General features: G+C 42.0%; 1 protein-coding gene across 2 annotated transcripts in view; it reads right to left on the bottom strand.

Moving 5' to 3' along the window:
* Arfgef3 (ARFGEF family member 3) overlaps positions 1-21,189 on the bottom strand; it is a 150,613-nt gene that overhangs the window by 83,207 nt on the left and 46,217 nt on the right. For both annotated transcript variants that reach the window (XM_087911585.1, XM_087911582.1), the window contains exons 3-4: positions 16,717-16,798; positions 14,130-14,261 (exon numbers count right to left, since the gene is read on the bottom strand). In XM_087911585.1, coding sequence (XP_087767711.1) covers positions 14,130-14,261; positions 16,717-16,798 — 214 coding nt within the window. The remainder of the gene's footprint in view (positions 1-14,129; positions 14,262-16,716; positions 16,799-21,189) is intronic.

Raw genomic sequence — 21,189 nt, 5'->3', positions numbered from 1 at the left:
CGAAAACAAGAGTACTTAAATACTGAGGGCAAATCTGTTAGAAATACATCCTTCCCGGGGAAAGTAAAGCATATTGATTAAATTAACCCTAAGACAAGAATTTGAGTGGCGGGCAGCATCTAGCAATTGAGCTGACTGGAACTGCCTCAATAAATGAGGAAAACAGAGAAAACAAGGGCAAAGTCTTCCGTGGAAAGAGAAAGAACATTACCAGGGCTACAAAAAATCCTGAATAATTTTTCAAAATATAATAACTGAATAGCAGATATGTGTAAGAAGTAACTCCTCACCAAAAACGTATCTAGAAACTTGGATTACAAAGTGATTATAATTTGGCTGGAAAAGAGACATGGGCTGGGGAGATATCTTCACTGTCAAGCGTTTGCCATCGACACAGAGGGATGAGTTCAACCCACAGAACCCACACAAAAGCACTGATGGTGACACACATATATTATCTCAGTGGTGGGGGAGGTGGAGATAGGTAGATCCATGAGAGTCACTGACCAGCCAACTAGCTTATCTGGGAAGTCTCAGCCCACTAAGAAGCTGTCCTCTGGCCTCACACTCATGAACACACATGTGCACTCAATACCTAAACACATATATGAACATCCACTCACCCCTATACACACACATGATGGGCGGGTAAAGCTGATTTGTTACAGTTGAGCATGAATGTTGCTGTTTTTTAAGACAACATTAAGTTGAGGGGAAGTGTGGTGGGGGATCCCGGAGGAGCTGGAGGGAGAAAGGAGGGGTGGAGTGACCATAGTTCATTGTATATATGCCTGAAATTCTCGACCAATTGAAAAGGAATCTGAAAATATGGTCACACTGGGGATAGAGAGGAGGGTGTGGCTTGATAAGAAGGGGGTGTGTAAAACGATAGTGTTTTCTTTTGCATGAGAATGTCCTGGACCACTCCGCTCCAAAGGGGTATGTCACAACTGCGGCTCTCCCTCAGTCATACCCCACCCTCTGACTGTGATCACAGAGTAGGGGCTGTGAGATCAGAGTCGCAGAGTTCTAGCGACATGATTGTGCCACGCAGTTCAGGATATTGTGTGACTTTGCTTACGCCCTTTGGTCCCTTGTCTTTAAAATCCGCCCCCCCCCAAGATATCCAGATGAATGAATACATTAAAGACATGTATAATTAAAAATAGTGCAAGGGGAAAGGATTAGGGAACTTCTAGTGGGTGACCATGTTTGAAAGCCAATATCACTCTACCACTGTGCCCCGCCCATTTTTTTCTGTTCTAGCCAGTCCACAGCTGAACTCTCTCAACTCCACATTCCCATACATTTTTTAGATACTGACAATGTAACACACTTTGCAGAACAGAGATGAGTTTCCTAGTACGCATAATGTAAAACCTTACTGCAACAATGATCTCAGAAAGGAAGAAAACTCAGAAGTCGAATTTATATAGCCTTTTCTCAGAGTGGTTTATATATACTGCTTTAATCAGTGACCCCCTTCAGGAGCCCTCCCCAGCTGACTAATAACCATGTTAGTAGTAAGATCCCTCTTTATGATGGCCGTCTTGGCTGCAGTACTTGCTGTGGGTTCTGGCCATGTTCGGTGTCTTCTCTGCATCATGAGTGATCAGCCTTACAGAGTCTCAGTGGGACTCAGTCATTATTATAATGTGGATGGACAGGACCATTAGAGGGGCTGATGGCACACAGGAAAACTCTTCTGAAAATCTCACTGTGATTGGCTAGAAGCAGTTTATAACCTCCATGTAAGATATACGGATATAGATACATCTTCACACACACACACACCCTTAAATGGAAAATCTGGAATGCTTTCAAGTTAGAAATTCTGAGTGCTGAACTCAGAATAGCTTTGGATTTTAGAGCATTTCGGAATTTGAATTTTGGAGTAGAGATTCTCAAATACTCCAAAAAAAAAAAAAAAAAACCTGAAAAGTTCAGATATTTAAGACACTTTGGATCCAAGCATTTCATATTAAGCGATCTTTATTCTGTAATACTCCAATTCCAGTTGCTCTGGCTGAGCAAATAAGATGTGGTAAGCCCCCAGTAAGGATGCCCAGAACCCTGGCATGAAATGCCTCCCTCTGTACGCAGAAATCACTGCAAAAGCCAGTAGGATCCTCCATGAGACGTCCTTCCACCCAGCTGTTCCTGTATTGGTTCTTCAATAGTGTATAGACACTATTGTACAACAGTGTATGCAATAGTGTTTAAAACAGTGTAAAGACTCTGCCCTTTACACTCACCAACGTATATGCTGACATTTTAGGATGTATGAGCCAAAGAAGCCAGTTTGTGAGGATTCCAAATGAATCCTTCACCCCACCATTGCCAGATGTGAAGGAATGACTCTTGAAGTCATGAGGTGGCAACCCCATATCCACGTGACACTTACTTGTGTGTGGCATTGTTTAGGTTCCCATTCATTCATTCACTCACTCATTCATTCATTCATTCATGCAACAAATCCTGCCTGAGATGGACTGGGGTCAGATTCAGGACTTGGTGCTTGGCAGACACCAGCAAACAAAAACATATGATCCCCATTCCCCTAGAGCAAACATCTGATATGAAAACGCCCATAAAATAAATGATTTCAATAAGCCACGGAGAAGACTGCCTGGGGAAAGCACTGCGTTCTATAGAGGTGGATCCAGGCCTCCTACGTAATAGCCAAGTTGTAAGGCTCTGACTCTAAATTTAATGTTGGTAACATACATAATTGATTAATTAAATTCAGGGGAAACAGAAAGGGTGCTACCTAAAATAGTACTAAGAAGTGAGCTAAATTAAGGGAGCCAATATGATCCCGAGGCTCCTGAGGGACGCAGGGAAACATTAAAGATATAGGACACCTTTCTCTTTCTATAACTATTAAAAATAAATGTTTGCACAGGTATTTCTTGGAGGGACTATGGTCTAATTTTTCAAACTATGAAGTATAATCTATAAATCAAGCTAAGAAACTAAATAAGATACTGAGAAAGTGAATGCAGTCCAGGGACGGCCACTCACTCACCTCTCCTCCAGGGAGGAAGTCCGAATGCCCAAGACATCTCCAAACCCCACTCTGACTGTGCATCTTAGCATCTAATGTACACGGGGCTGAGTTTTCACAAGAAACAAAAAAATCATTACAGAAAGAACTTTTTCTGTAATGAATTTTATTGTGTAATGTCTTTTTGTGTGGGTTTTTATTTGTAAGGTAACACTTCAGATTGTCTTTTACTTTAAGTTGGCAACAATAACAGAAAATCCAGTGACGTTCCTTAGCCATGTAGGAGAAGAGTCTTCCCCTTGTTGTCCAGGCATAAGCAAGAAAACAGTTTCCATCTTCTGGAGGCTGAGAAATAGTAACATTGTTTGCCTCTAGAGGAAAGAAATCTCATATAAGCCTATAGAATTTCAGAGAACCTTTTCTTTTTTTAAGCTTAAAATGTGGACGCCAAAGCTAACTCTCTTTACTGATCTCTATCACAGGGGCTCAGACTCAGTACTGCAGACATTAAGGCTGAGCAAATCTTAGAGGGACAGATCCTGTGCATTGTAAGTACATCACAGCATCCTGGGTGTCTATCCAGCAGATGACAGAGACACCTCCTTCCTCACTAGCTGTCATAACCAAAGTGTCTCCTAGACATGTCCCGATGTTTCCTTAGAGACACACCTGCCCCAGATGAGAATCCCCATTTTGGATTATTCACACTCTTGTGAACATAGCTGGCAGCACCTCTAAAATCGTGATCTTGCAGATCTATAATCAGGCCTGGAGGGATAGTTGGGACACTAACCCTTCAACAGTTCAGATCCTGAGTTGCTGATAGAAATGGGTGGTTGAGCTATAATCTCAATTATGACATTTTTCTCATGATACTAATAATTCACTAATCTTAACTTGATGTGACAGGTAATTAGATATTCTCTTCCTGGCTCAACTTGCCCTAGGTTTAAGAAACGGCTATTCCAAGATGTTTATAATTGTTTTTAGCCAATACAAGATTTTCAAATAATTTGCAAATTATTTCAGACTACCATTAGTTTATGGTTATGCTCCAGGTTTATATATGGCCTTATTTATCAATAGTCATTAATGGGCCTTAATTACTAGTTCTAGGAAATAATGTGTCCTGGAAAACACATAAATATTAATTATGATGAGGTTACTGGTTCACATCAGCAACTGAACAAATTGCCTTTATTCTGACTTTCCTCCCCCTTCTGAATTTCCCACAACTACTACTTCTATCTAGTAATCTCATAAACCTAGTTCTAGACACTACAATTCTCCATAATTCTTAATTTTACTTTCTAAGCATCACAGATCAATAGAGCTGTCTCTCAGTATCCAAGGGATATTCACTGCAGAGCCTCACACAGATGTCCAAGTCTGTGAAATGCTCAAATAGTTTATACGCAGTGGAATAATATTAGCATATAATCCACCCACATCCTCATAAATTTGAAACCAGCTCTAGAGTATGTATAATGTCTGATTCAACATAAACAATGTAAAATAAATATTTGTTACACAATAATGGGTAGGAAATAAGAACAAGAATACAGTCACATTCAGTTCCAACCCCCAGTTGTATTTTCAACCCTCTGAATATTTTCAATCTATGGTTGACTGAATGTGCCAACCACAAAGTTTGAATCATGGCAATTGTGTACCTATTTAACTCCTTTGTCTTTGAATACTTTTAACTCCACATGGTTGATGCATGTGGGAAACAAAAATATTACTTCCTGAGGGTTATATTAAGAAATATGTAACCCTTGATAACCACAAGTCCAGTCCAATGAAAATCATAAGCTTAGTTCAAACGTTATAAGGCTTTGGGGGATTTTGTTTGTAACTCAGTTGTGCGGCTCTTAAGCATGAAGTTTGTAGATTCCAACTCTGTGTTACAATGTGAAAAGACTGAACATGACTGGGAGTTCAAATGTCTCCCAAAGGTTCATGGAATCAAGGTCTGGTCACCAGCCTATTGGTCTATAGTAAGACTTTTAGAACATAGGGAAGGACAGAGGCCCTTAAGTCACTGGGGGATGTCCTTGAAGGAGATCCTGCCCCATTTCTCTCTCTAGATACCATTAATTAAGTAATCAATTGTGCTCTCCTATGCGTTGCCCACTACGATGTTCTGCTTTACAAAAGATTTTTGAGAGATCTACGAGGATAACCATAGTTCTCCTAGGTTGGCTTTCTTAGGTAGTTTGTCACCACAAAAGAAGGCTGATTGACAAACACTGACAAGAAGACACTTAGCAAACCAGTGCAAGTTGGAAAACAGTGAAATTTAACTTTATAGCTCATATCCATTTACGAGTAAGTACGAACTATGTTTGTCTTTCTGAGTCTAGGTTACCTCATTCAGGGTGAATTTTTCTAGTTCCATCCATTTGCCTGCAAATTTCATGATGTCATTATTTTTTACTGCAGAGTAGAACTCTATTGTGTAAACGTACCACATTTTCTTTATCACATTTTTTTGGTTGAAAGGCATTTAGGTTATTTCCAGGTTCTGTCTATTATGAATAGCACTGCTATGAACATAAGTGAGCAAGTGTCCTTGTGGTATGATTCAGCATCCTTTTGGTTTATAGATTGGTACAGCTGGATCTTGAGGTAGACTGATTCCCATTTGTTTTGAGAAATTGCCATATTGATTTCCAAAGTAGTCATACAAGTTTGCACTCCCAACAATTGAGGAGTGTTCCCCTTATTCCATATCCTCTAATACTGTCTCATCTAATAACTAAAACAAAAATCAAAGCTACCAGTGGCTCTGAGTCAAGTGTTATTCCAAGTACTTTTTTATTTTTTTGACTTGTGTGTGTGTATGTGTGTGTGTGCATGTATATGTGTGTGAATTCTTCTCCTACCAGAAGAGATTTCTATTCCTTCATTATGTTTCATCATTGAACCTACTGTTGGCTCTGCAGCTCAAATATTTAGAAGGTTGGTTGACTTCTCTGCCTTTAAGGCCAGGTTAACTCCCAGCCCAGCCATAGAGCTGTCCCAGAAAAATCTAAAAGGCTAAAAGAGTCCTTCTGCTCCAGGGACTGTTCAAGTCCAGCTATAAATCAAATCACTCCAATTTAATGACAGAAATAATTTGATAACACAGGCTACTCAGTTCTAAAATATATATCTAAAATATTCTCAGTTTTTGAGCTCATATTCTCACCTGTAATTCCAAGGTGGTTTGTCCCATCTGGTGTTTATTCTGGCGGACCACTGAAGAATACCATATGTTTCCTTCTCACTTCTATTAGTCAATAACCCAGTTAAGAGGCAATTATTAAGCACATGCCAGCTGCTGTACGAGGCACCAAAGGGAGAACACACCACCAACTCTATCATTAGCTTTTATTTACTAACTAGCGGGGTTTCCCTCCATGCCTGCACCAGGGCTAGCTGGAGATTGTGTACATTTTCCATGAACAGGCTATAGGAGGACTGTAGCTAACCTTGTGCATATCTACATGCATCTTCATTCCTTCCCCTCAAGAAAAGTGCAGTGAAAACAGAACAAGAGGTGGAGAGGGAAGAACACGCCAGCTGCCTCTGGGGACAAACAAGCCAGACTAGATTTTCATGTGATAAGTGTCTTGGCAGACTTCCAGTTATCTTCAACACAGTGACCTTCTTTGTCAAGAATAGAGATCTAGCGCACGGCTGTTCAGGGTAAGACTACATTTCCCAGCCTTCTCTATAACTATCTGCTGGCCTATGACCAAGTTTCGGTCCATCTTACGGAAACAGAAATGTTTTCTTCTTCCTTCTCCTTCCTCCATCTGCATGGCTACTGTACTGGACATGTTGGCTAGGACTGGGAAGCCATTATGGAGTATAAAACAGAGAGACAATACCAAGAAATGAGGGTTTCTAATAGATGTGGTTCAACCAATACAGGCCTACGTTTATGGGAAGAGTAAAATTCTTCCTTGTTTTAGCTGAAGTGAACATTAGCACTTTGGTCTTCTCTTCCTTTGGTTCTAGCTGTCCTGCTTTTCTGGTTCCAGTTCATGCTCTCTAGATCATTTCCATTCTAAAGATCACTTAATCCAAAGAACTTCTCCTTTTACATCTTTTATACCTTCCCTTTTATAAATATTCTTCTGATCGCTGGATTATGTTGTTACTGTGTTTACCATGGTTTATGTAGTCTTTTTTATTTTATTGACTCCTGTCTTAATCTTTAACTTCCAAAGACTGTTTTTTTTTTTAAAAAAAATATAGCTTTTGATTTTATTTTCTTCATACCATAGGATCATCTGTGTTCAGCATACTGCCTGGTGCACAAAAAGCAGTAAAATATTTATTGGATAAGTGATTGAGATCATTGAAGGGTGTTTCCACTCCCCTAGGAACTCAGGATTCTAAAACATTCACAGTAAAAATTGAGATATTACACCTATACTTGTTTAACTTCAAGTCATACTGGGAAAGTTTTAAAGCATTAGGTTAGAGTAGTCCCCACATATGTTCAGCACCCAGACATGGTGATACTTACAAAAAGAAATTCATAGATAACATACAAACCTCATCTCACAAAATGAGTAAATTATTTAAAGGGAAAATTATAGTTAGAGATTTTGTATGTTTGTATCTTATTTTTAACCATTAGCCCAAGACAATTATTACAAAGGGTAAAAGAGAAAGGAAGAAAAATATAATAAGTATTAAATCAATGTGTATGCTAGGTAGAAAAAAAGATTATCTCAATTAACATTAATCACAGGAAGGAAGGCGATCTAAAAACAAATTACACAGGAGAACCATACACTATTAACTGGGCGCTGCTCCTAATGTACGGACAGTATGCTGTGCGCTTGTTAGACTGACCCGAACACCAGCAGTTCAAGAGTTACACACAACTTCAGCCTCCACAACAAACAGTACATTACGGAGTCATACATTTTTCATCAAGCATTGGCTTTTCCCTCAATACTAAAGACAATTATAAATCTTCCAAAGTGCTGTCATGGCTTATTCGAAGAGGGGCTTTCTTTGCCCTTTGATAAAGCAGGCAGACAACTCAGCCATTTCACCCTCAAGCATTCCGTTATTGAGAGCTGCAGCGGACAGTTCAAGGGGTAAAGTGCTTGATGTGTGAGCATGAGGACATGGGTTCGATCCCAGAACTCCTGTGAAAAAGTCAGGTGTGGTGGATGCTCTTGTAATCCTGGTGCTGGTGAGGTGAGGTGGAAACCAAAGGACCCGAGGGCTTGCTGGCTAACCAGAGTGGTTGCACCAATAAGCCTCTGGTCTCAGTGAGAGCCTGTCTCACTGAGATGATTTCCTGAGGAATGGTACCAGAAGTTGATCTCTGGACTCTCAATGTGCATGCACACATGCACACGATAACTTACACACACACACACACACACACACACACACACACACACACACACGTCAATCCTGGACTGGGGATGAATGTCAGTGGAGAGCCCAGTGTGCACAAAGCCCTGGGTTTCACCTTTAACTCTGTATTTTTATTTTGAAAATAAAAAGTACAAACGGTCCTTCCATATAGTCGTTTTTCTTCCTTGGATCCCAAAGGTTGACCACAGTGTTGGTGCACATTCAGAAGCATGCTTCACCTACTTTCTGACAGCAGAGTTCCATGTGCCCAACCCAAGGTGCAGAGCTGCCAGCCAAACTACATAAGCTCTACGTCCAGGATTTCCTTACCCTTGTACGTGCAGGAGTCAGCTAGGCTTCTGTCATATAAAAATACTTGATGGTAGATGCAAGTCCCTTCCCCTATTCCCCCCCCCCCCTCTCTCTCTCTCTCTCTCTTCCTCTCTCCCTTTTTTCCTCTCTCCCTCTCTTCCTCTCTCCCTCTCTTCCTCTCTCCCTCTCTTCCTCCCTCCCTCCCCCCAAACACACATACATACACACACAGACACACATTAGTTGATTTTTCTTCAGTGCCTCCCCAGATCATTAGAAAAAAAACCCAATGCTTATAAAAACTGTATGACATTTTAATGCTTTATTGTTGGAAGTTGTACATGACCCCTTACTTTGTATTGCTAGAGTTCGATTATCCAGCTTACAAAATCCAATTTGAAACTCATAGTGAGTGAGGGCAGATTATTTCTTCAGGGAATACAGAAAACACAAGACTATCTCGGCCACTCCTAGCTTCCCCTTCAGCAGTTCGAGCCTTAGGCTTTCTGTTCAACCAAACAGTAATGTCGATCACCTGCAGATCTGCCAGGGTAGACTTAGCAGAGAAGGGAATCCATTGTTTAAGAGAACAGATTTCTCCTCGGGCTGAATTATGGTTCAAATACCGGCTCTGTATGACTAGTTGGATGACCTTGGTAAGAATGTAAGGCCCCTGCAAAGTATCTGACACATAATAAATTTTAATAATCAGCCCCTGCCATTTCTCCTTTGAAAATTATAATTACTGCACTAGAATTCATCTCTATTATATAAGGATGTACATAAAATAATACATCCAATAATAGAACTCTCATCAAATGGCTCGAAAGGGTCACATATCATATCCTGTCTTATCGCCAGAGCCAGTATGCACTCCCTAGATAGGATACTCATTTCTTTCTCTGTGGCTTATGGAGGCAGAAGGCCACTCGTAATTCCTTCCAGTCTTTGAAAGCTAAGCCAGCTGTATCAGTTAATAACCTCACTAAAGGTTATCCATTACAAAGAAGGAAAGACCTAATTACTCCAGTCAGCAGGGCCATTAGTTATGTCCATGGCTCCTTGTAAATTCTGTGTGGCATTTAGGGGAATGACGCATACGAGGGGAAAATGTTACCAAAGCAGACACGTATTTAGCTTAAATACTAAATAGCCTCCTGCCATCTCTGAATCCATTTCATAGGTAATCTATCTTTAGAGAAACCTTCTTTCTGATTCTCTATAGCCCTGACACTTTATTTGTTCAAGCTATAAAATTTTTATTTGGATTCCATGGCCATTTCCATAAATCAAATTTGCCTTCTCTCTCCCTAAATAGAAAAGCTGCGCAGAGCAGCTCCCACGCTAAGGGATTTAACATCATTCTCATTTAATTTGTTAGAAACAAGCATCACTGATTGGTTTTAACCCTTTGACTGAAAGTCTAGAACCTTGTAAGGGAGACAAGCTACTATCCTTGAAATCCTGGCTTTCATGATCAGCTAATTTTGTTTGCTCTTTTGAAAACCTCGAAAAGAGAAACTATATTATTTTTCTCTCCAGGAACTTACTATTCTGGTTACACGTTCTTAGGAGTGTGACCTGGTTCAGTTTCTCATGTTTATAAACACTAACAGCGAGAATGGGAATAAGATCCATGACAGAAACATTAAAAAAAATAATAATAAAATCCAGTATTGCAGGAAGTTAGCAGACTTAGAGGCCATTGGAAAGAGGCCCCACCTCTCAATTAAGTGAGAAAAGGAAACTGTCCTTTCTTAGGTTTTAAAATGCTGTATCAAATGGGGGCACTATCAAGGATTTCTCAAGGCTCAAGGCCCATTAAAAGAAAGTTACATGTTCCTGGATTAAAAAAAAAAAAAAGAGGGGGGGGAATCTGAGGTCTACCTCTGGCCCTGGGTACAGACATGACATTCTGATTCTCCACCGCCCCCTAAAGACAAGGAACGTTACTATTTCTCCCTTAAGAATTAATCTGACTGGGCCTGTCAGTCATCTGGCTAGAAGACCGTCCATAGGAAATCTCAGTAACTGAAAGATGTGCTAAAGGGTTGGGAGGAATAATTAGCCCCTTAAATGAGATAAACCGCTTCTAATTCCCCAGAAGCCCCTCCCCATTGCAGCTGCCTACAGAGCCGCTATGCAGCACTGTGGGGCCTGCCCACTTTTCAGAGTTCTAACTCAAAAAAGTGTAGCTTTTCCATCTCCTTTAGAAAGATTTTCTTTCTAAAATCTTTTTTCTTTTAGATACTGGCCAAAAGCCTAAGCAGGCTTTTCCTGAGACTCTCTGCTTTCTATTCTTCCTCTGAAGCTTCCCCCGCTTCAACCACACAGCTGCTAGGCATCCTTCATCGCTGAACAAGCTGGCTTTCCTGGACTCTAAAAGGTAAGGCCTTCAATCTGCCTTCCCCTCTCTTTCCTCCCAGCAGCTGCTGAGATTCCCAGCTCGCCTACCCTGTGGTTTTCATCTCAAACTCTAGGGAAATTGTACCGGGCCTTCTTTGTAAGCCCTTTTCTAAATGCTTTTATCAATGAGGCTCGGAACTCAGAAGGGAACCCAAGTTTCGTGGGGATTGCCAGGCTGTTTTATAGCAATGTACTATGCAGTGTTGGACAGAGATAACAGAAAAGTATCTCTCCTGAGTAGTAAGTCCAGACCAACACTCGGAAAGGTTTACCGCATCCCGTTTTAATTTTTCTGCACCAGGCACGGTGGTGCATACCTGTAATCCTAGCTTTTGGGAGGGTGAAGCAGGAAGAAACTCATCTGGGGCGGCTTGGGCTACCTAGTGAGTTCCACATGAGCCAAGGCTAGAGTGGGATCCTCCTCTGTAAAACAAGCAAAATCCACACAAAACAACAACACCCCCCCCAAATATGTGCCTATAAAATACTCATACAACTATCTTGTTTAAATAATTCCTTATGTAAATGAGTTACATAGGAAAAAAAAGATGAAATTACACATTCTTCTGACGTCATAGGAATCTCGTCTTTCCTCTGAAGGCCCAACTAATTCTATTTTTTTTCTCAGTATAATTTTTGGAAGAATAGGTGGGTAAAGGTTTTTGATACAGTAATAATATTAGCTAAATTAGAATTTAATTACAAATTGTTTGCTTGGGTCATTACAAGATAAAGAGTTGTTCCTGGAAATTACTAGAAAACTATTTTGCAATCCCCCGTGCATAGAGAGGAGAGATGTCAATTATGATATTCTGATGTAACATGAGATGTCAGAGGCAGTAGACCTGTAGGACTACACTTAGAAGTCCCAAATGCAAGGTGACCATCTTTGCCTCTCCAGAGTGGACCCGGGGTGGGCCAGGAGGACTGCTAAGTAGGAAAAACGTTTGCCACGGAACAATGACGAGCTCAGCTCCTCACATCCTCATCACCCACATAAAAGCCTGCTGTGGGCAGCATGCGTTTGTAATCCCACGGCTGGCAGGGACAGGAGGGGCCCTGGAACTTGCTAGCCTGATGGTGTAGCCACATTGGCCAACTCCCAGTTCAGTGAGAAACCCTGTCTCAAAACACAAGGTGGACGACAACAAGCAATGACAACATCCGATACCAGTCTGGCTTCTACATGCATGTACATACATGGACATGCACACAGAGGCAACGGAGAAGTAAAACACATCCGGGGTGGTTATAACCTAATTTATATGAGTATATAGCACATAGCTGCCAAAATATATCAAAGGATAAGGCAAGCTGCATGTTGCAGAAGCAAAGAGAGTTAAAGAGAAATGAGCCCTGAAAAATCGGCCGGCAGGTTCTCACTGTCTATTTCTAAGACTCACTTGAGACACTAGAGAAAAGTGCATATTCCTAGACCCACCACATCGGTGCCCATTCGGAAGGAGCAGGAAGCAGAGGCAGCGTCAGGAATATAGAACTTTTCAAAAACCTTGCTTTTTGACAGATAGCACGTCAAATTCTTACAAATATTGCCTTGCCTTACACTAAGAAGATTCTTATTAGGTCAGGACTAATATTAAAGAAGATGAAGTCCCTGAGTTCGAGGCCATCTTGGTCTACAGAGCGAGTTCCAAAACTAGGGCTACACAGAGAAACCCTGTCTTGAAAAACAAACAAATAAACAAAACAAAAAAGAGAAAGTCACGACAGAGAGTGGTGAAGAGGGGCCCCAGAATGCTCTGCTATGGATGGAAGGAGGAGGGTCACACTAGGCGAGTGTACTTCAGACTTCTCTCAGTGTTGATCACCACCTAAACTCCCAGTCCAGTAAGGTCAAACGAGGGGAATACTGATGGAGAAACTGAAACCCCAAAAGGGACATGCTTTTTCTACGACAGATCCTCACAGTGCACGTTCAGGGAAAAGCCAACCCCTACTTGACACCGTCTGTGCTCAAAGACTCCTCTGCACGTGCTCCGTTGGGGAGGAACAGAGCCGGCTGCATTAAAAGCCATCTTAGCTCACGACGTGCTTCTGTGGCCACAGTGGGCAATGTCCACCACTTCCTTCCCAGCGTCTGGTTACAGATCATGACACACGCCAACCAGAACGACCGATTCTTTATTTTGGGAATTTTCACAATAGCGGGTGGAAAGGAGAGCTACCATCCCTAAAGGAAGGTGGGAATGAACAAAGAGGAGTTGTGACTGATGTGATGTATAGGTTTGTGGGTCCATGTGTGGGTGCCTCTATGTGTGTGGGGTGCACAGCTGTGCACCTGTGGGAGGCAGAAACACGAGTATACACTGCTGTACGTATGCATCTGGAAGCCAGAAGTTGATGTCTATTTTTTTCACCTTTGTTTTAGAACAGGTTCTCTTTATGAACCAGAAGCTCAGCACCTGACTACGACTGGTCAGGAAGCCCACAGGACTCACCTGCCTCTGCCCCACCGCTGGTGTTTGATTATAGATAAATGCTACCCTACCTGTCTCTAATGTGGGCATGAGGGATCTGAACTTGGATCCTAGTGCTTTTGCAGCAAGCACTTTCCCTACTGAGCTACCTTCTCAGGTCTGACTGATAAATTTTGAGGAGGAAAATAAAGAATAATTCTGGTAAGTTTCTGGAGGGCAACCTTCCTCCTGCCAAACTGGCCATGCTAAATCTTTGTCTATAGCAAACACGATTAGGTCTTTGCTCTGGTGTAGCACATACAGGTAGGCATAATACCCAGATGGTCAGGTTGATCCCATGCTGAAACAGCACACATCTGATATGCCAGAGCAGGTCAGAGGCCTTATTTATTGAAACTGTACCTTGTAGCTCCTAAACAATCGAGGTGAGCTTGCGAGACCATAGCCAGGATGATAACCACCTATTCCAGATAAGCGGACGGTACCACACAATGACGTAGTCACGCTAGAAAGGCAGCTCTGAGCTAGCAAGTGCTGCGGTCCCAATGTGCTCCTTTCCCACTGCTGTGCAACTGTTCCCATGTCAAACCAACCTTCATCACCTCCACCTGCAGGTCCTCATTGAGCGAAGGCGTCACTTTCACGGCGTTCAGGATCTGATTGAGCAGCTGCTTCTCATCAGAGTCTGTCTCCATGGAGACAAACCTCTCTTCTGACAGCAGCTTCTGTAAAGAGGCACAAGGCAGTGATTGCAGCCTTCTCTGGGATGGCTTATTATGGGGGATGCTCACTTTTCTTACGCAGGAGTATCTAGCTGGAGGTCATCAGGCAAGAACTCACGCAACGTGCCACTGAAAGGAAAAATGCCCAGCACTTCAGAAGAATGGGTTTTGGAAAAAGGTATCTTTCTCATGGCAGGTAATTCGCTCTGCACTTCAGCAGTAAAAATGCTATGTGCTAGTCATTGAGGTTATTCGGGCAGTCGGGCATGAAGGATGAGTGTGTGAAAAGGAACCACCCCACAAAAGAGTCACTCACAGGCATTCTCCTGGTATGCGTAAGTTTTGTCACGTGAAAGCAAAAGGTCTTGGAAGCACAAGTTCATTTTTCAGATATTTATGCTTTTATTACCTAATGGGAGCCTCATTGATCCAGAAATTTTTTCCGAAATCCACAAACCTTAATATGTATCCCACTAGAAAAACAAAGAATCCACTTACATGAGGACATCAGGGGACAAGGCTTATTTTCCCAAAATTTCTTCTATGCTTATGAACCTACGACTCTACTGTCTCACACGTCTCTAGAATTTCATAGATGAGGCATCCAAAATACATGACAAATGTGCCCTGGGAATGAGCAAAGGGCGTTTGGCATGGCCTGACACTAGAGAGGGACACACAGCGTGAATCACCTTCTCAAGTCAGAACGCGGCCAGCAGTCATGGTACATTCTATGCCGTTTCACCCTGAAAAGTCCAGTTCTTGCCACAAGGGCTGAGATTAAGTTCCCCCCCACCCCACCCCCGATTCTGAACTGGTGCAATGGATATTTTTTTTTCCCCACTGAGACTCGGCATAGGACTTTATATTTATTCTTAGCCCAATTTGTTCTTTTCCATTGTAAGTTAGCTGCAGTAGGAACCTCCGAGGAGTCCAGAGCTGAGGCTCATGTTGATGCTGTGTTACAGTGAGACAGAAGTTCCACATTGTGCCTACAGTCACCAGGCCACAAGGGAGCAAGGACTCATAAAAGGAGACTTGGCCATTAATCACCAACATGAATACAATTAAGCAAGCTTTAGAAAACATAGACCCCCCAGTTTTAAATGCCGCAGAATTGGAAAGACAAACACAATGGGAAATCTATACGATGCTAGAGAAAACAGAAAAATGTAGCAGGTCAAAACAACTCCTTATATATTTCTACAGATGGCCCAATTTCAGAAATCAAAGCCTTTGAAGAACATTAACAATGACGCATTAAAATTTCCTATGGCTTTACTGTTGTTGTTGTTCAAATACACATTATCTACTCCCAGTCCACTGAGGCTAAGGGAGCTGATTTCTGGCTCATATGGCTTCACCTTATAAAATCAATGTGTTTAGACAGCCATCACGGTTCACAGTTGGGGTCAGAGTCACTCTGTGTGTGGTAGAACACAAATGCTCAGAGAAAGACGTGTGTTCAAGTAATCTCACTTTTTGGATTAGACCAAAGAATTTTTTCTTTTCTTCCCAGTTTTGTCATAAAAACATAATATATTAATCCATTCATCAACCTAACTGTAGAATAAAAAAAAAATCGAGTTCAGATTGAGAAAAACAAATACGATGTTTTTCTCTTCTTCCCAGGGCTTGTATTTTACAGAGATACATAAAGTCATACATGTGTCTGTAGATTGAAGGTGTCTGGGGAAATAATGGAAACGGGGGGCTAAAAAGGAGGAAACAGAGGGGTTAGGGGAGAGAAATACAGGGGCTGGAGGGAGAGGGCAAAGAGAGTAGGGTGAATACTGTATATTTTATACATGTATGAAATACCTTTATGAAATCTCATAAAGCATGGTGAATATGTGCCAATCAAAATGCCTTGTCATAGTTAGGAAAATGGGTACAACAAAGATCACCATGTTCAGTCACTCTCAGAAAAATAAGCATCATGGCTTCTCTCATTTGTAATTAGCAGGTATCATGTAGAAACAAACAAATAAAAATCATGTATGAAAATAGAAGGGAACTGTCTAGAGAAACACAGGGGAATAATGGTGGGGAAGGGAGAACAGGAAAGCTAGGGTCTATGGGGGAGTCCGCTCAATGTATGATATGTAATTGTATACCAATTTAATAAGAGAAATTGATGAGGAAAATCATATAAAATCTTTTTACTTTACTATCAATCCCGATTACACCAAATCACAGATATGGATTGTAGATGAGATCTGGATGGATATAAACTTAGGGCTTAGCTGGATCCCTATGAATCAGAGGCTCAACCAAGTAATACTGTGTCCAGAGACATTCTGGAGGCTATAAGAAGATCTTGTCCCTTCTGGAGGTATTCTATTAATTCAATCAAAGTTTCAGACAGCCAGGATTTAAAATGCTAATGATGTGCTCTTTCAATGCCAGTGTGGTCTGTCAGCTTCTGTCACATGACTGCCTGCAGTTAAAGTCATACCTGCATCCCGGCCAAAGCATGTTGGGCCAGCTTCACGTTCTTTGATTCCAACGCCAACTGGAGAGGCAGCAAGCATTTCTCCCTGGCAGACATAGAAGTGCAACATGTGAGCTTGGCAAAACTGGCAGTCATGCATTGTAGGCCTTAGGATGCACCCCCACCCCCACCCACCACCCCCACAACTACCGCCACCACTACTACCCCAACCCCCCACCACACAAAAAACTAGAACCCTTCATGAAATTACACATGATTTAAAGAGCAGCAAAGCTGCGCAGAAATCCTAATACACCAGGAGCCTGCCTTCCTAATGTGGCTGCAGGAAGAACAAATACAATCACATGCTATCTCCTTCCCCAGATTAATGAGTTGCTCATACCCAGTTCACCAGGTATGAACAGCTCTAGGGAGCAGCATTTACATCAATTTCTATGTCCCACTCAGAGCTCTTTCCCTACCTAGGAAGTCATTCTATCACCTCTGGCATTCTTTATCCATATAAACTAAAATTCTTTTAAATTTGCCAATTCTTCCCAACTCAAAGAATAGCACAGTCATTAATAATTTTAAATTCTCTTCCTATAGTCTCTATCAAGTCCAGAATACGCATATTCCCACGACATAACTAGAACTACATAGCAGCAGGTTGGTCAACAAGAGGCATGGGCAAACAATGTGAAAGTTAGAGCTATTTGGGTTGCCTAAAGTTTAAAAACAAAAACAAATAAACAAACAAAACAGAGAATTAAAGTATGTTAGGAATTAGCCAAAAGAGCCACAAAGACAAAAACAGTTTGTATTAGAGTATATTTGCATTCACCTTAAATAATTAAATAGGTCCAGAATTTTAATCAATTAACTCATTATTTGCAATTTTAATCAACCCATCATTCCCCCCCATGGGTTCCAACAGTACAACAGAACACATGTCACTTCATTTTTCTGGTCTACCTCCAATACACCAAAGCAGTCCCACTGTTTTTGAAAATCTGTTCGCATTTTCGGCATAAGCCAGAAAGGTAAGTGAGGGAGCCACAGGGTTAGAATCTAGGGTGTCATTTGTTGGGGAGCAGGGGTCACTGCTATAAAATACAATGGAACAGAAAGTTAATTATAGCCTTGATTCCTTCCTGTCCACCCCATCCACCCCACAGCTTTGCAGCCTTCCTGGGGAACCTTCTAGCAGCAGCTCCCTACTGACAAAGTCAGAGTCTTTGACCCTCCCCAAAGGCAGCTGTGCGACAGCTGACAACAGCCCAGCAGGACGAACACTTGCTGCCTAATCTTTTTCACCTCTCCCCTTGCCAACCCAAGGATCCAACATCCATTTTTACAGGATAATGGATGGCAGCTCTACCAGGTCACATGAGGTACAACCTTTGGCAGATAAATGGATTGCCCAAATAGGTTACTTCCAGATGGGTGGTTGTAACTTTGTTGCTGTTACCGGTTTTATCTGCCCTTCTCCGTGATCATGCAAAAGCCCTGCTGAGCAGTTGATTACAGAAGAAAAAGATGAGGCTTCCAATTTTGTGTCTTCTGTTCAGCCATAACCAGTGCATAATTTGGAAAATTAATTCAGAAGGTAAAAACAGAGGGAGTCTTGGACTGATGGGGTAACAGCAGAAGCAGCCCTGGACTTCACCTGTAAACTCCAAACAATCAAATCTCCATCAGGATGTATCTTCTATGAAAGAACTTTCATCTCCAATTTCGAGTCAGACCCAACAGTGAGGGCATAGCTCCAAGAAGCCACTCAGGAAATCCAAAGCCCTCACAGCTAAATGGATGCAGCAGGAGCCATCCATGAGGTAGCTGCAGGCTGATACTACACATGCATTACGTATTCTAAATCAAGGCTAACGTGAGTACCACATCCAGCAACCATAGCCGTTCTCTTGTAAATGCCCCCTGGGAAGCAATGTTGCGTTCATACTCAACTGAAAAATCACTACCACCCATCTGCACCCATCCTTGCATCTGTATGTGGTCCCCCAATCCTTCCTCTATCCCGTGACTGATTTGAGGTAGGTTCCCGACAAATTCCAGGACTCTATCATGACTCTGAAGCACCTTTCTAGTCTGTTATCCATGCTGTTCTGAAGGCTGGTAGGGGAGAACTGTTTCAACAAGGTTTGTGCTGAGTTGACAGGTATCAGTTAGTGTGAAGGCCATCGACTATGGATTCATTAAGACCTGAACCAAAGTGTAATATTGTTAGTTCTTGGCTTCCCATCCATTGAAAGGAACCAATCTTAAAGCCAACACTGAGCTGGGTACAATGGTTTAGACCTGCAATCCTAGAACTTGGGAGGTTGAAGCGAGAGTATGGCTGCAAGTTTGAGGTCAGCCAGGTCAGATTTTGTAGTGAGAGAGACTCTTATGCAAAATAAAACAGAATAAAAACCAGTCCTGAAATGGGTGCTGCTGTGCATGGAGTAGCAGGATTTTTCAGTATAAAAGCAGCTGTGCATTTCACATGGTCTCTGTTAGAACCTGCTCAGCTCTGCCAGACATAGAGGCAGCCACAGACAACAGGTAAGTCTATAAACCTGTACTTATGAAACCAGACAAGGAGCCAGATCAATTCTGCATACTAGCCTGTTCAGTCCTGGCACAGATCACGCCCTAGAACATGGGCTAAGCAAATCGAGCCTTCTCATGTATCCAGAAAGTTTTCACAGGACATGGGGCTAACTGCCTCAGAAGGGCATCAGCAAAACCAAAGAGGGCACCGAAATCTCTCTTAGAAAATAGGCACTTTGAATAAACATCACTGTAGGCAAAGACTTCATTGGGCATTAAACCAAGGCATTCTGTCCATCTACTGAATCAACATTTGGTATCTACTGTGTGCCAGGCACCATGTACAGATCTGGGCATGAGCCAACATGGAACAGGACAGAGCAGGTGTGTTTGTTCATTTGTATTCAGAAGGAACTAGAAGAAGAAAAATATTCTTAGCATGTATTGCTTCTATATTTAGTTTATCTATTACTCCAACTTTAAAATAAGCCTGATCCTTGGGTCACACTTGAAAAAGCTTGGGTTCAGGGAAGATCTGTAGCCTGCCTAAATTCACTCAATTCAAATGTATTGGAGATAATTCAAATCTAAATCTCCATGACATTCTAAACCAAATTCCCCCTCACCTCCTTTGGTATTAAAAGTGCAGAGCAAAGCAAGAACAGTTGTTTCTTAACCATTTGTAGGTCACAGATAGGAAAAAAAATGTAGCATAAAGGGGGACAGCAGAGGGGAGCTGTATGTTCAAACCACACTACATACATGAATGAAAATGTCCTTCTGAAACCCAGTACCACGGACAATGAAAAGAGGTCAGCTAACAACATTACACAGGGGCTGGGGAGGTAGATGGCTAAACCGCTTGCCACACAGCATGAGCTCAGAAGTCCCATAGAAACTGGGCACTATGGCAGCCACCCATAACCTGAGCACTTGGGAGACCGAGAGAGAAGATACCCAGGACAAGTTGACTAGCTAAAGTAACCAAGTGTTCACTCTCCTGCTGTAGGAAGCATTCTGTCAAGAAAAATTTGGGGGAAGAAAAGGTTATTTATTTACAGATTATAGTCCATCACTGAGGGAGGCCAGGGCAGGAGCTCACGTGAGAACTTGAAGCAGAAACCATGGAGGAATGCAAGCACTCATGAGCTCTCCCCTCCCCACTCCTCCCTCCAAAGAGTTGTTTATTCATGTATGTTGTGCGTGTGTGTGTGTGTGCACACATGCAGGGGCTTGCAGAGGCTAGAAGAGGGTGTTGGATCCCATGGGACTGGAGTTATAGGTGACTCTGTGGTGCAGGATAATTGTATTCTGTCAATCATGTTTTAAATAAATGCTGATTGGCCAGGCAGCAATTATAGGCGGGTCAACCAGACAGGAAGCAGAAGTGGGGCTACGAGAACTGGAAAATTCTAGGTAGGAGGAAGTCCATTCCTCCCAGTCCTGTCCAGATCACTGAAGAAGCAGGATGTGATCTGCCCCACTGAAAAAGGTACTGAGCCATGTGGCTAACATAGATAAGAATAATGGGTTAATATAAGTTATAAGAGCTAATACAAAGCCTGAGCTAATGGGTCAGTTTGTAACCTAATGTAGACTCTGTGTGATTTTCTTTGGGACTAAATGGCTGGGGAACTGGGCAGGACAGAAACCCCAACAAGCAGGACCTCATGTTACAACTCTGTGTTGTCTGATGGGAATGGATTGTTAGATTTGCTACAAAAGCATCAAATGTTCTTAAACTCTCTCCAGCCCCTTAGTCAGCAAATATACATATACAAACACACAACACACACACAGACACATGGGCATATATATATATGTACATATATATATATTTATATATTTATATTTATATGTAATCTCCCAGGGCCTTTGGTCCAGGGAAGGTACTACCCACAGTGGCCTAAGACCTTATACTGGCAACATGACTCAACCAGATGCCAT

The sequence above is a fragment of the Myodes glareolus genome, chromosome 1, assembly GCF_982192425.1.
Source record: "Myodes glareolus chromosome 1, mMyoGla1.1, whole genome shotgun sequence".
Taxonomy (NCBI): Eukaryota; Metazoa; Chordata; class Mammalia; order Rodentia; family Cricetidae; genus Myodes; species Myodes glareolus.
This window is presented reverse-complemented; position numbering and strand designations above follow the sequence as displayed.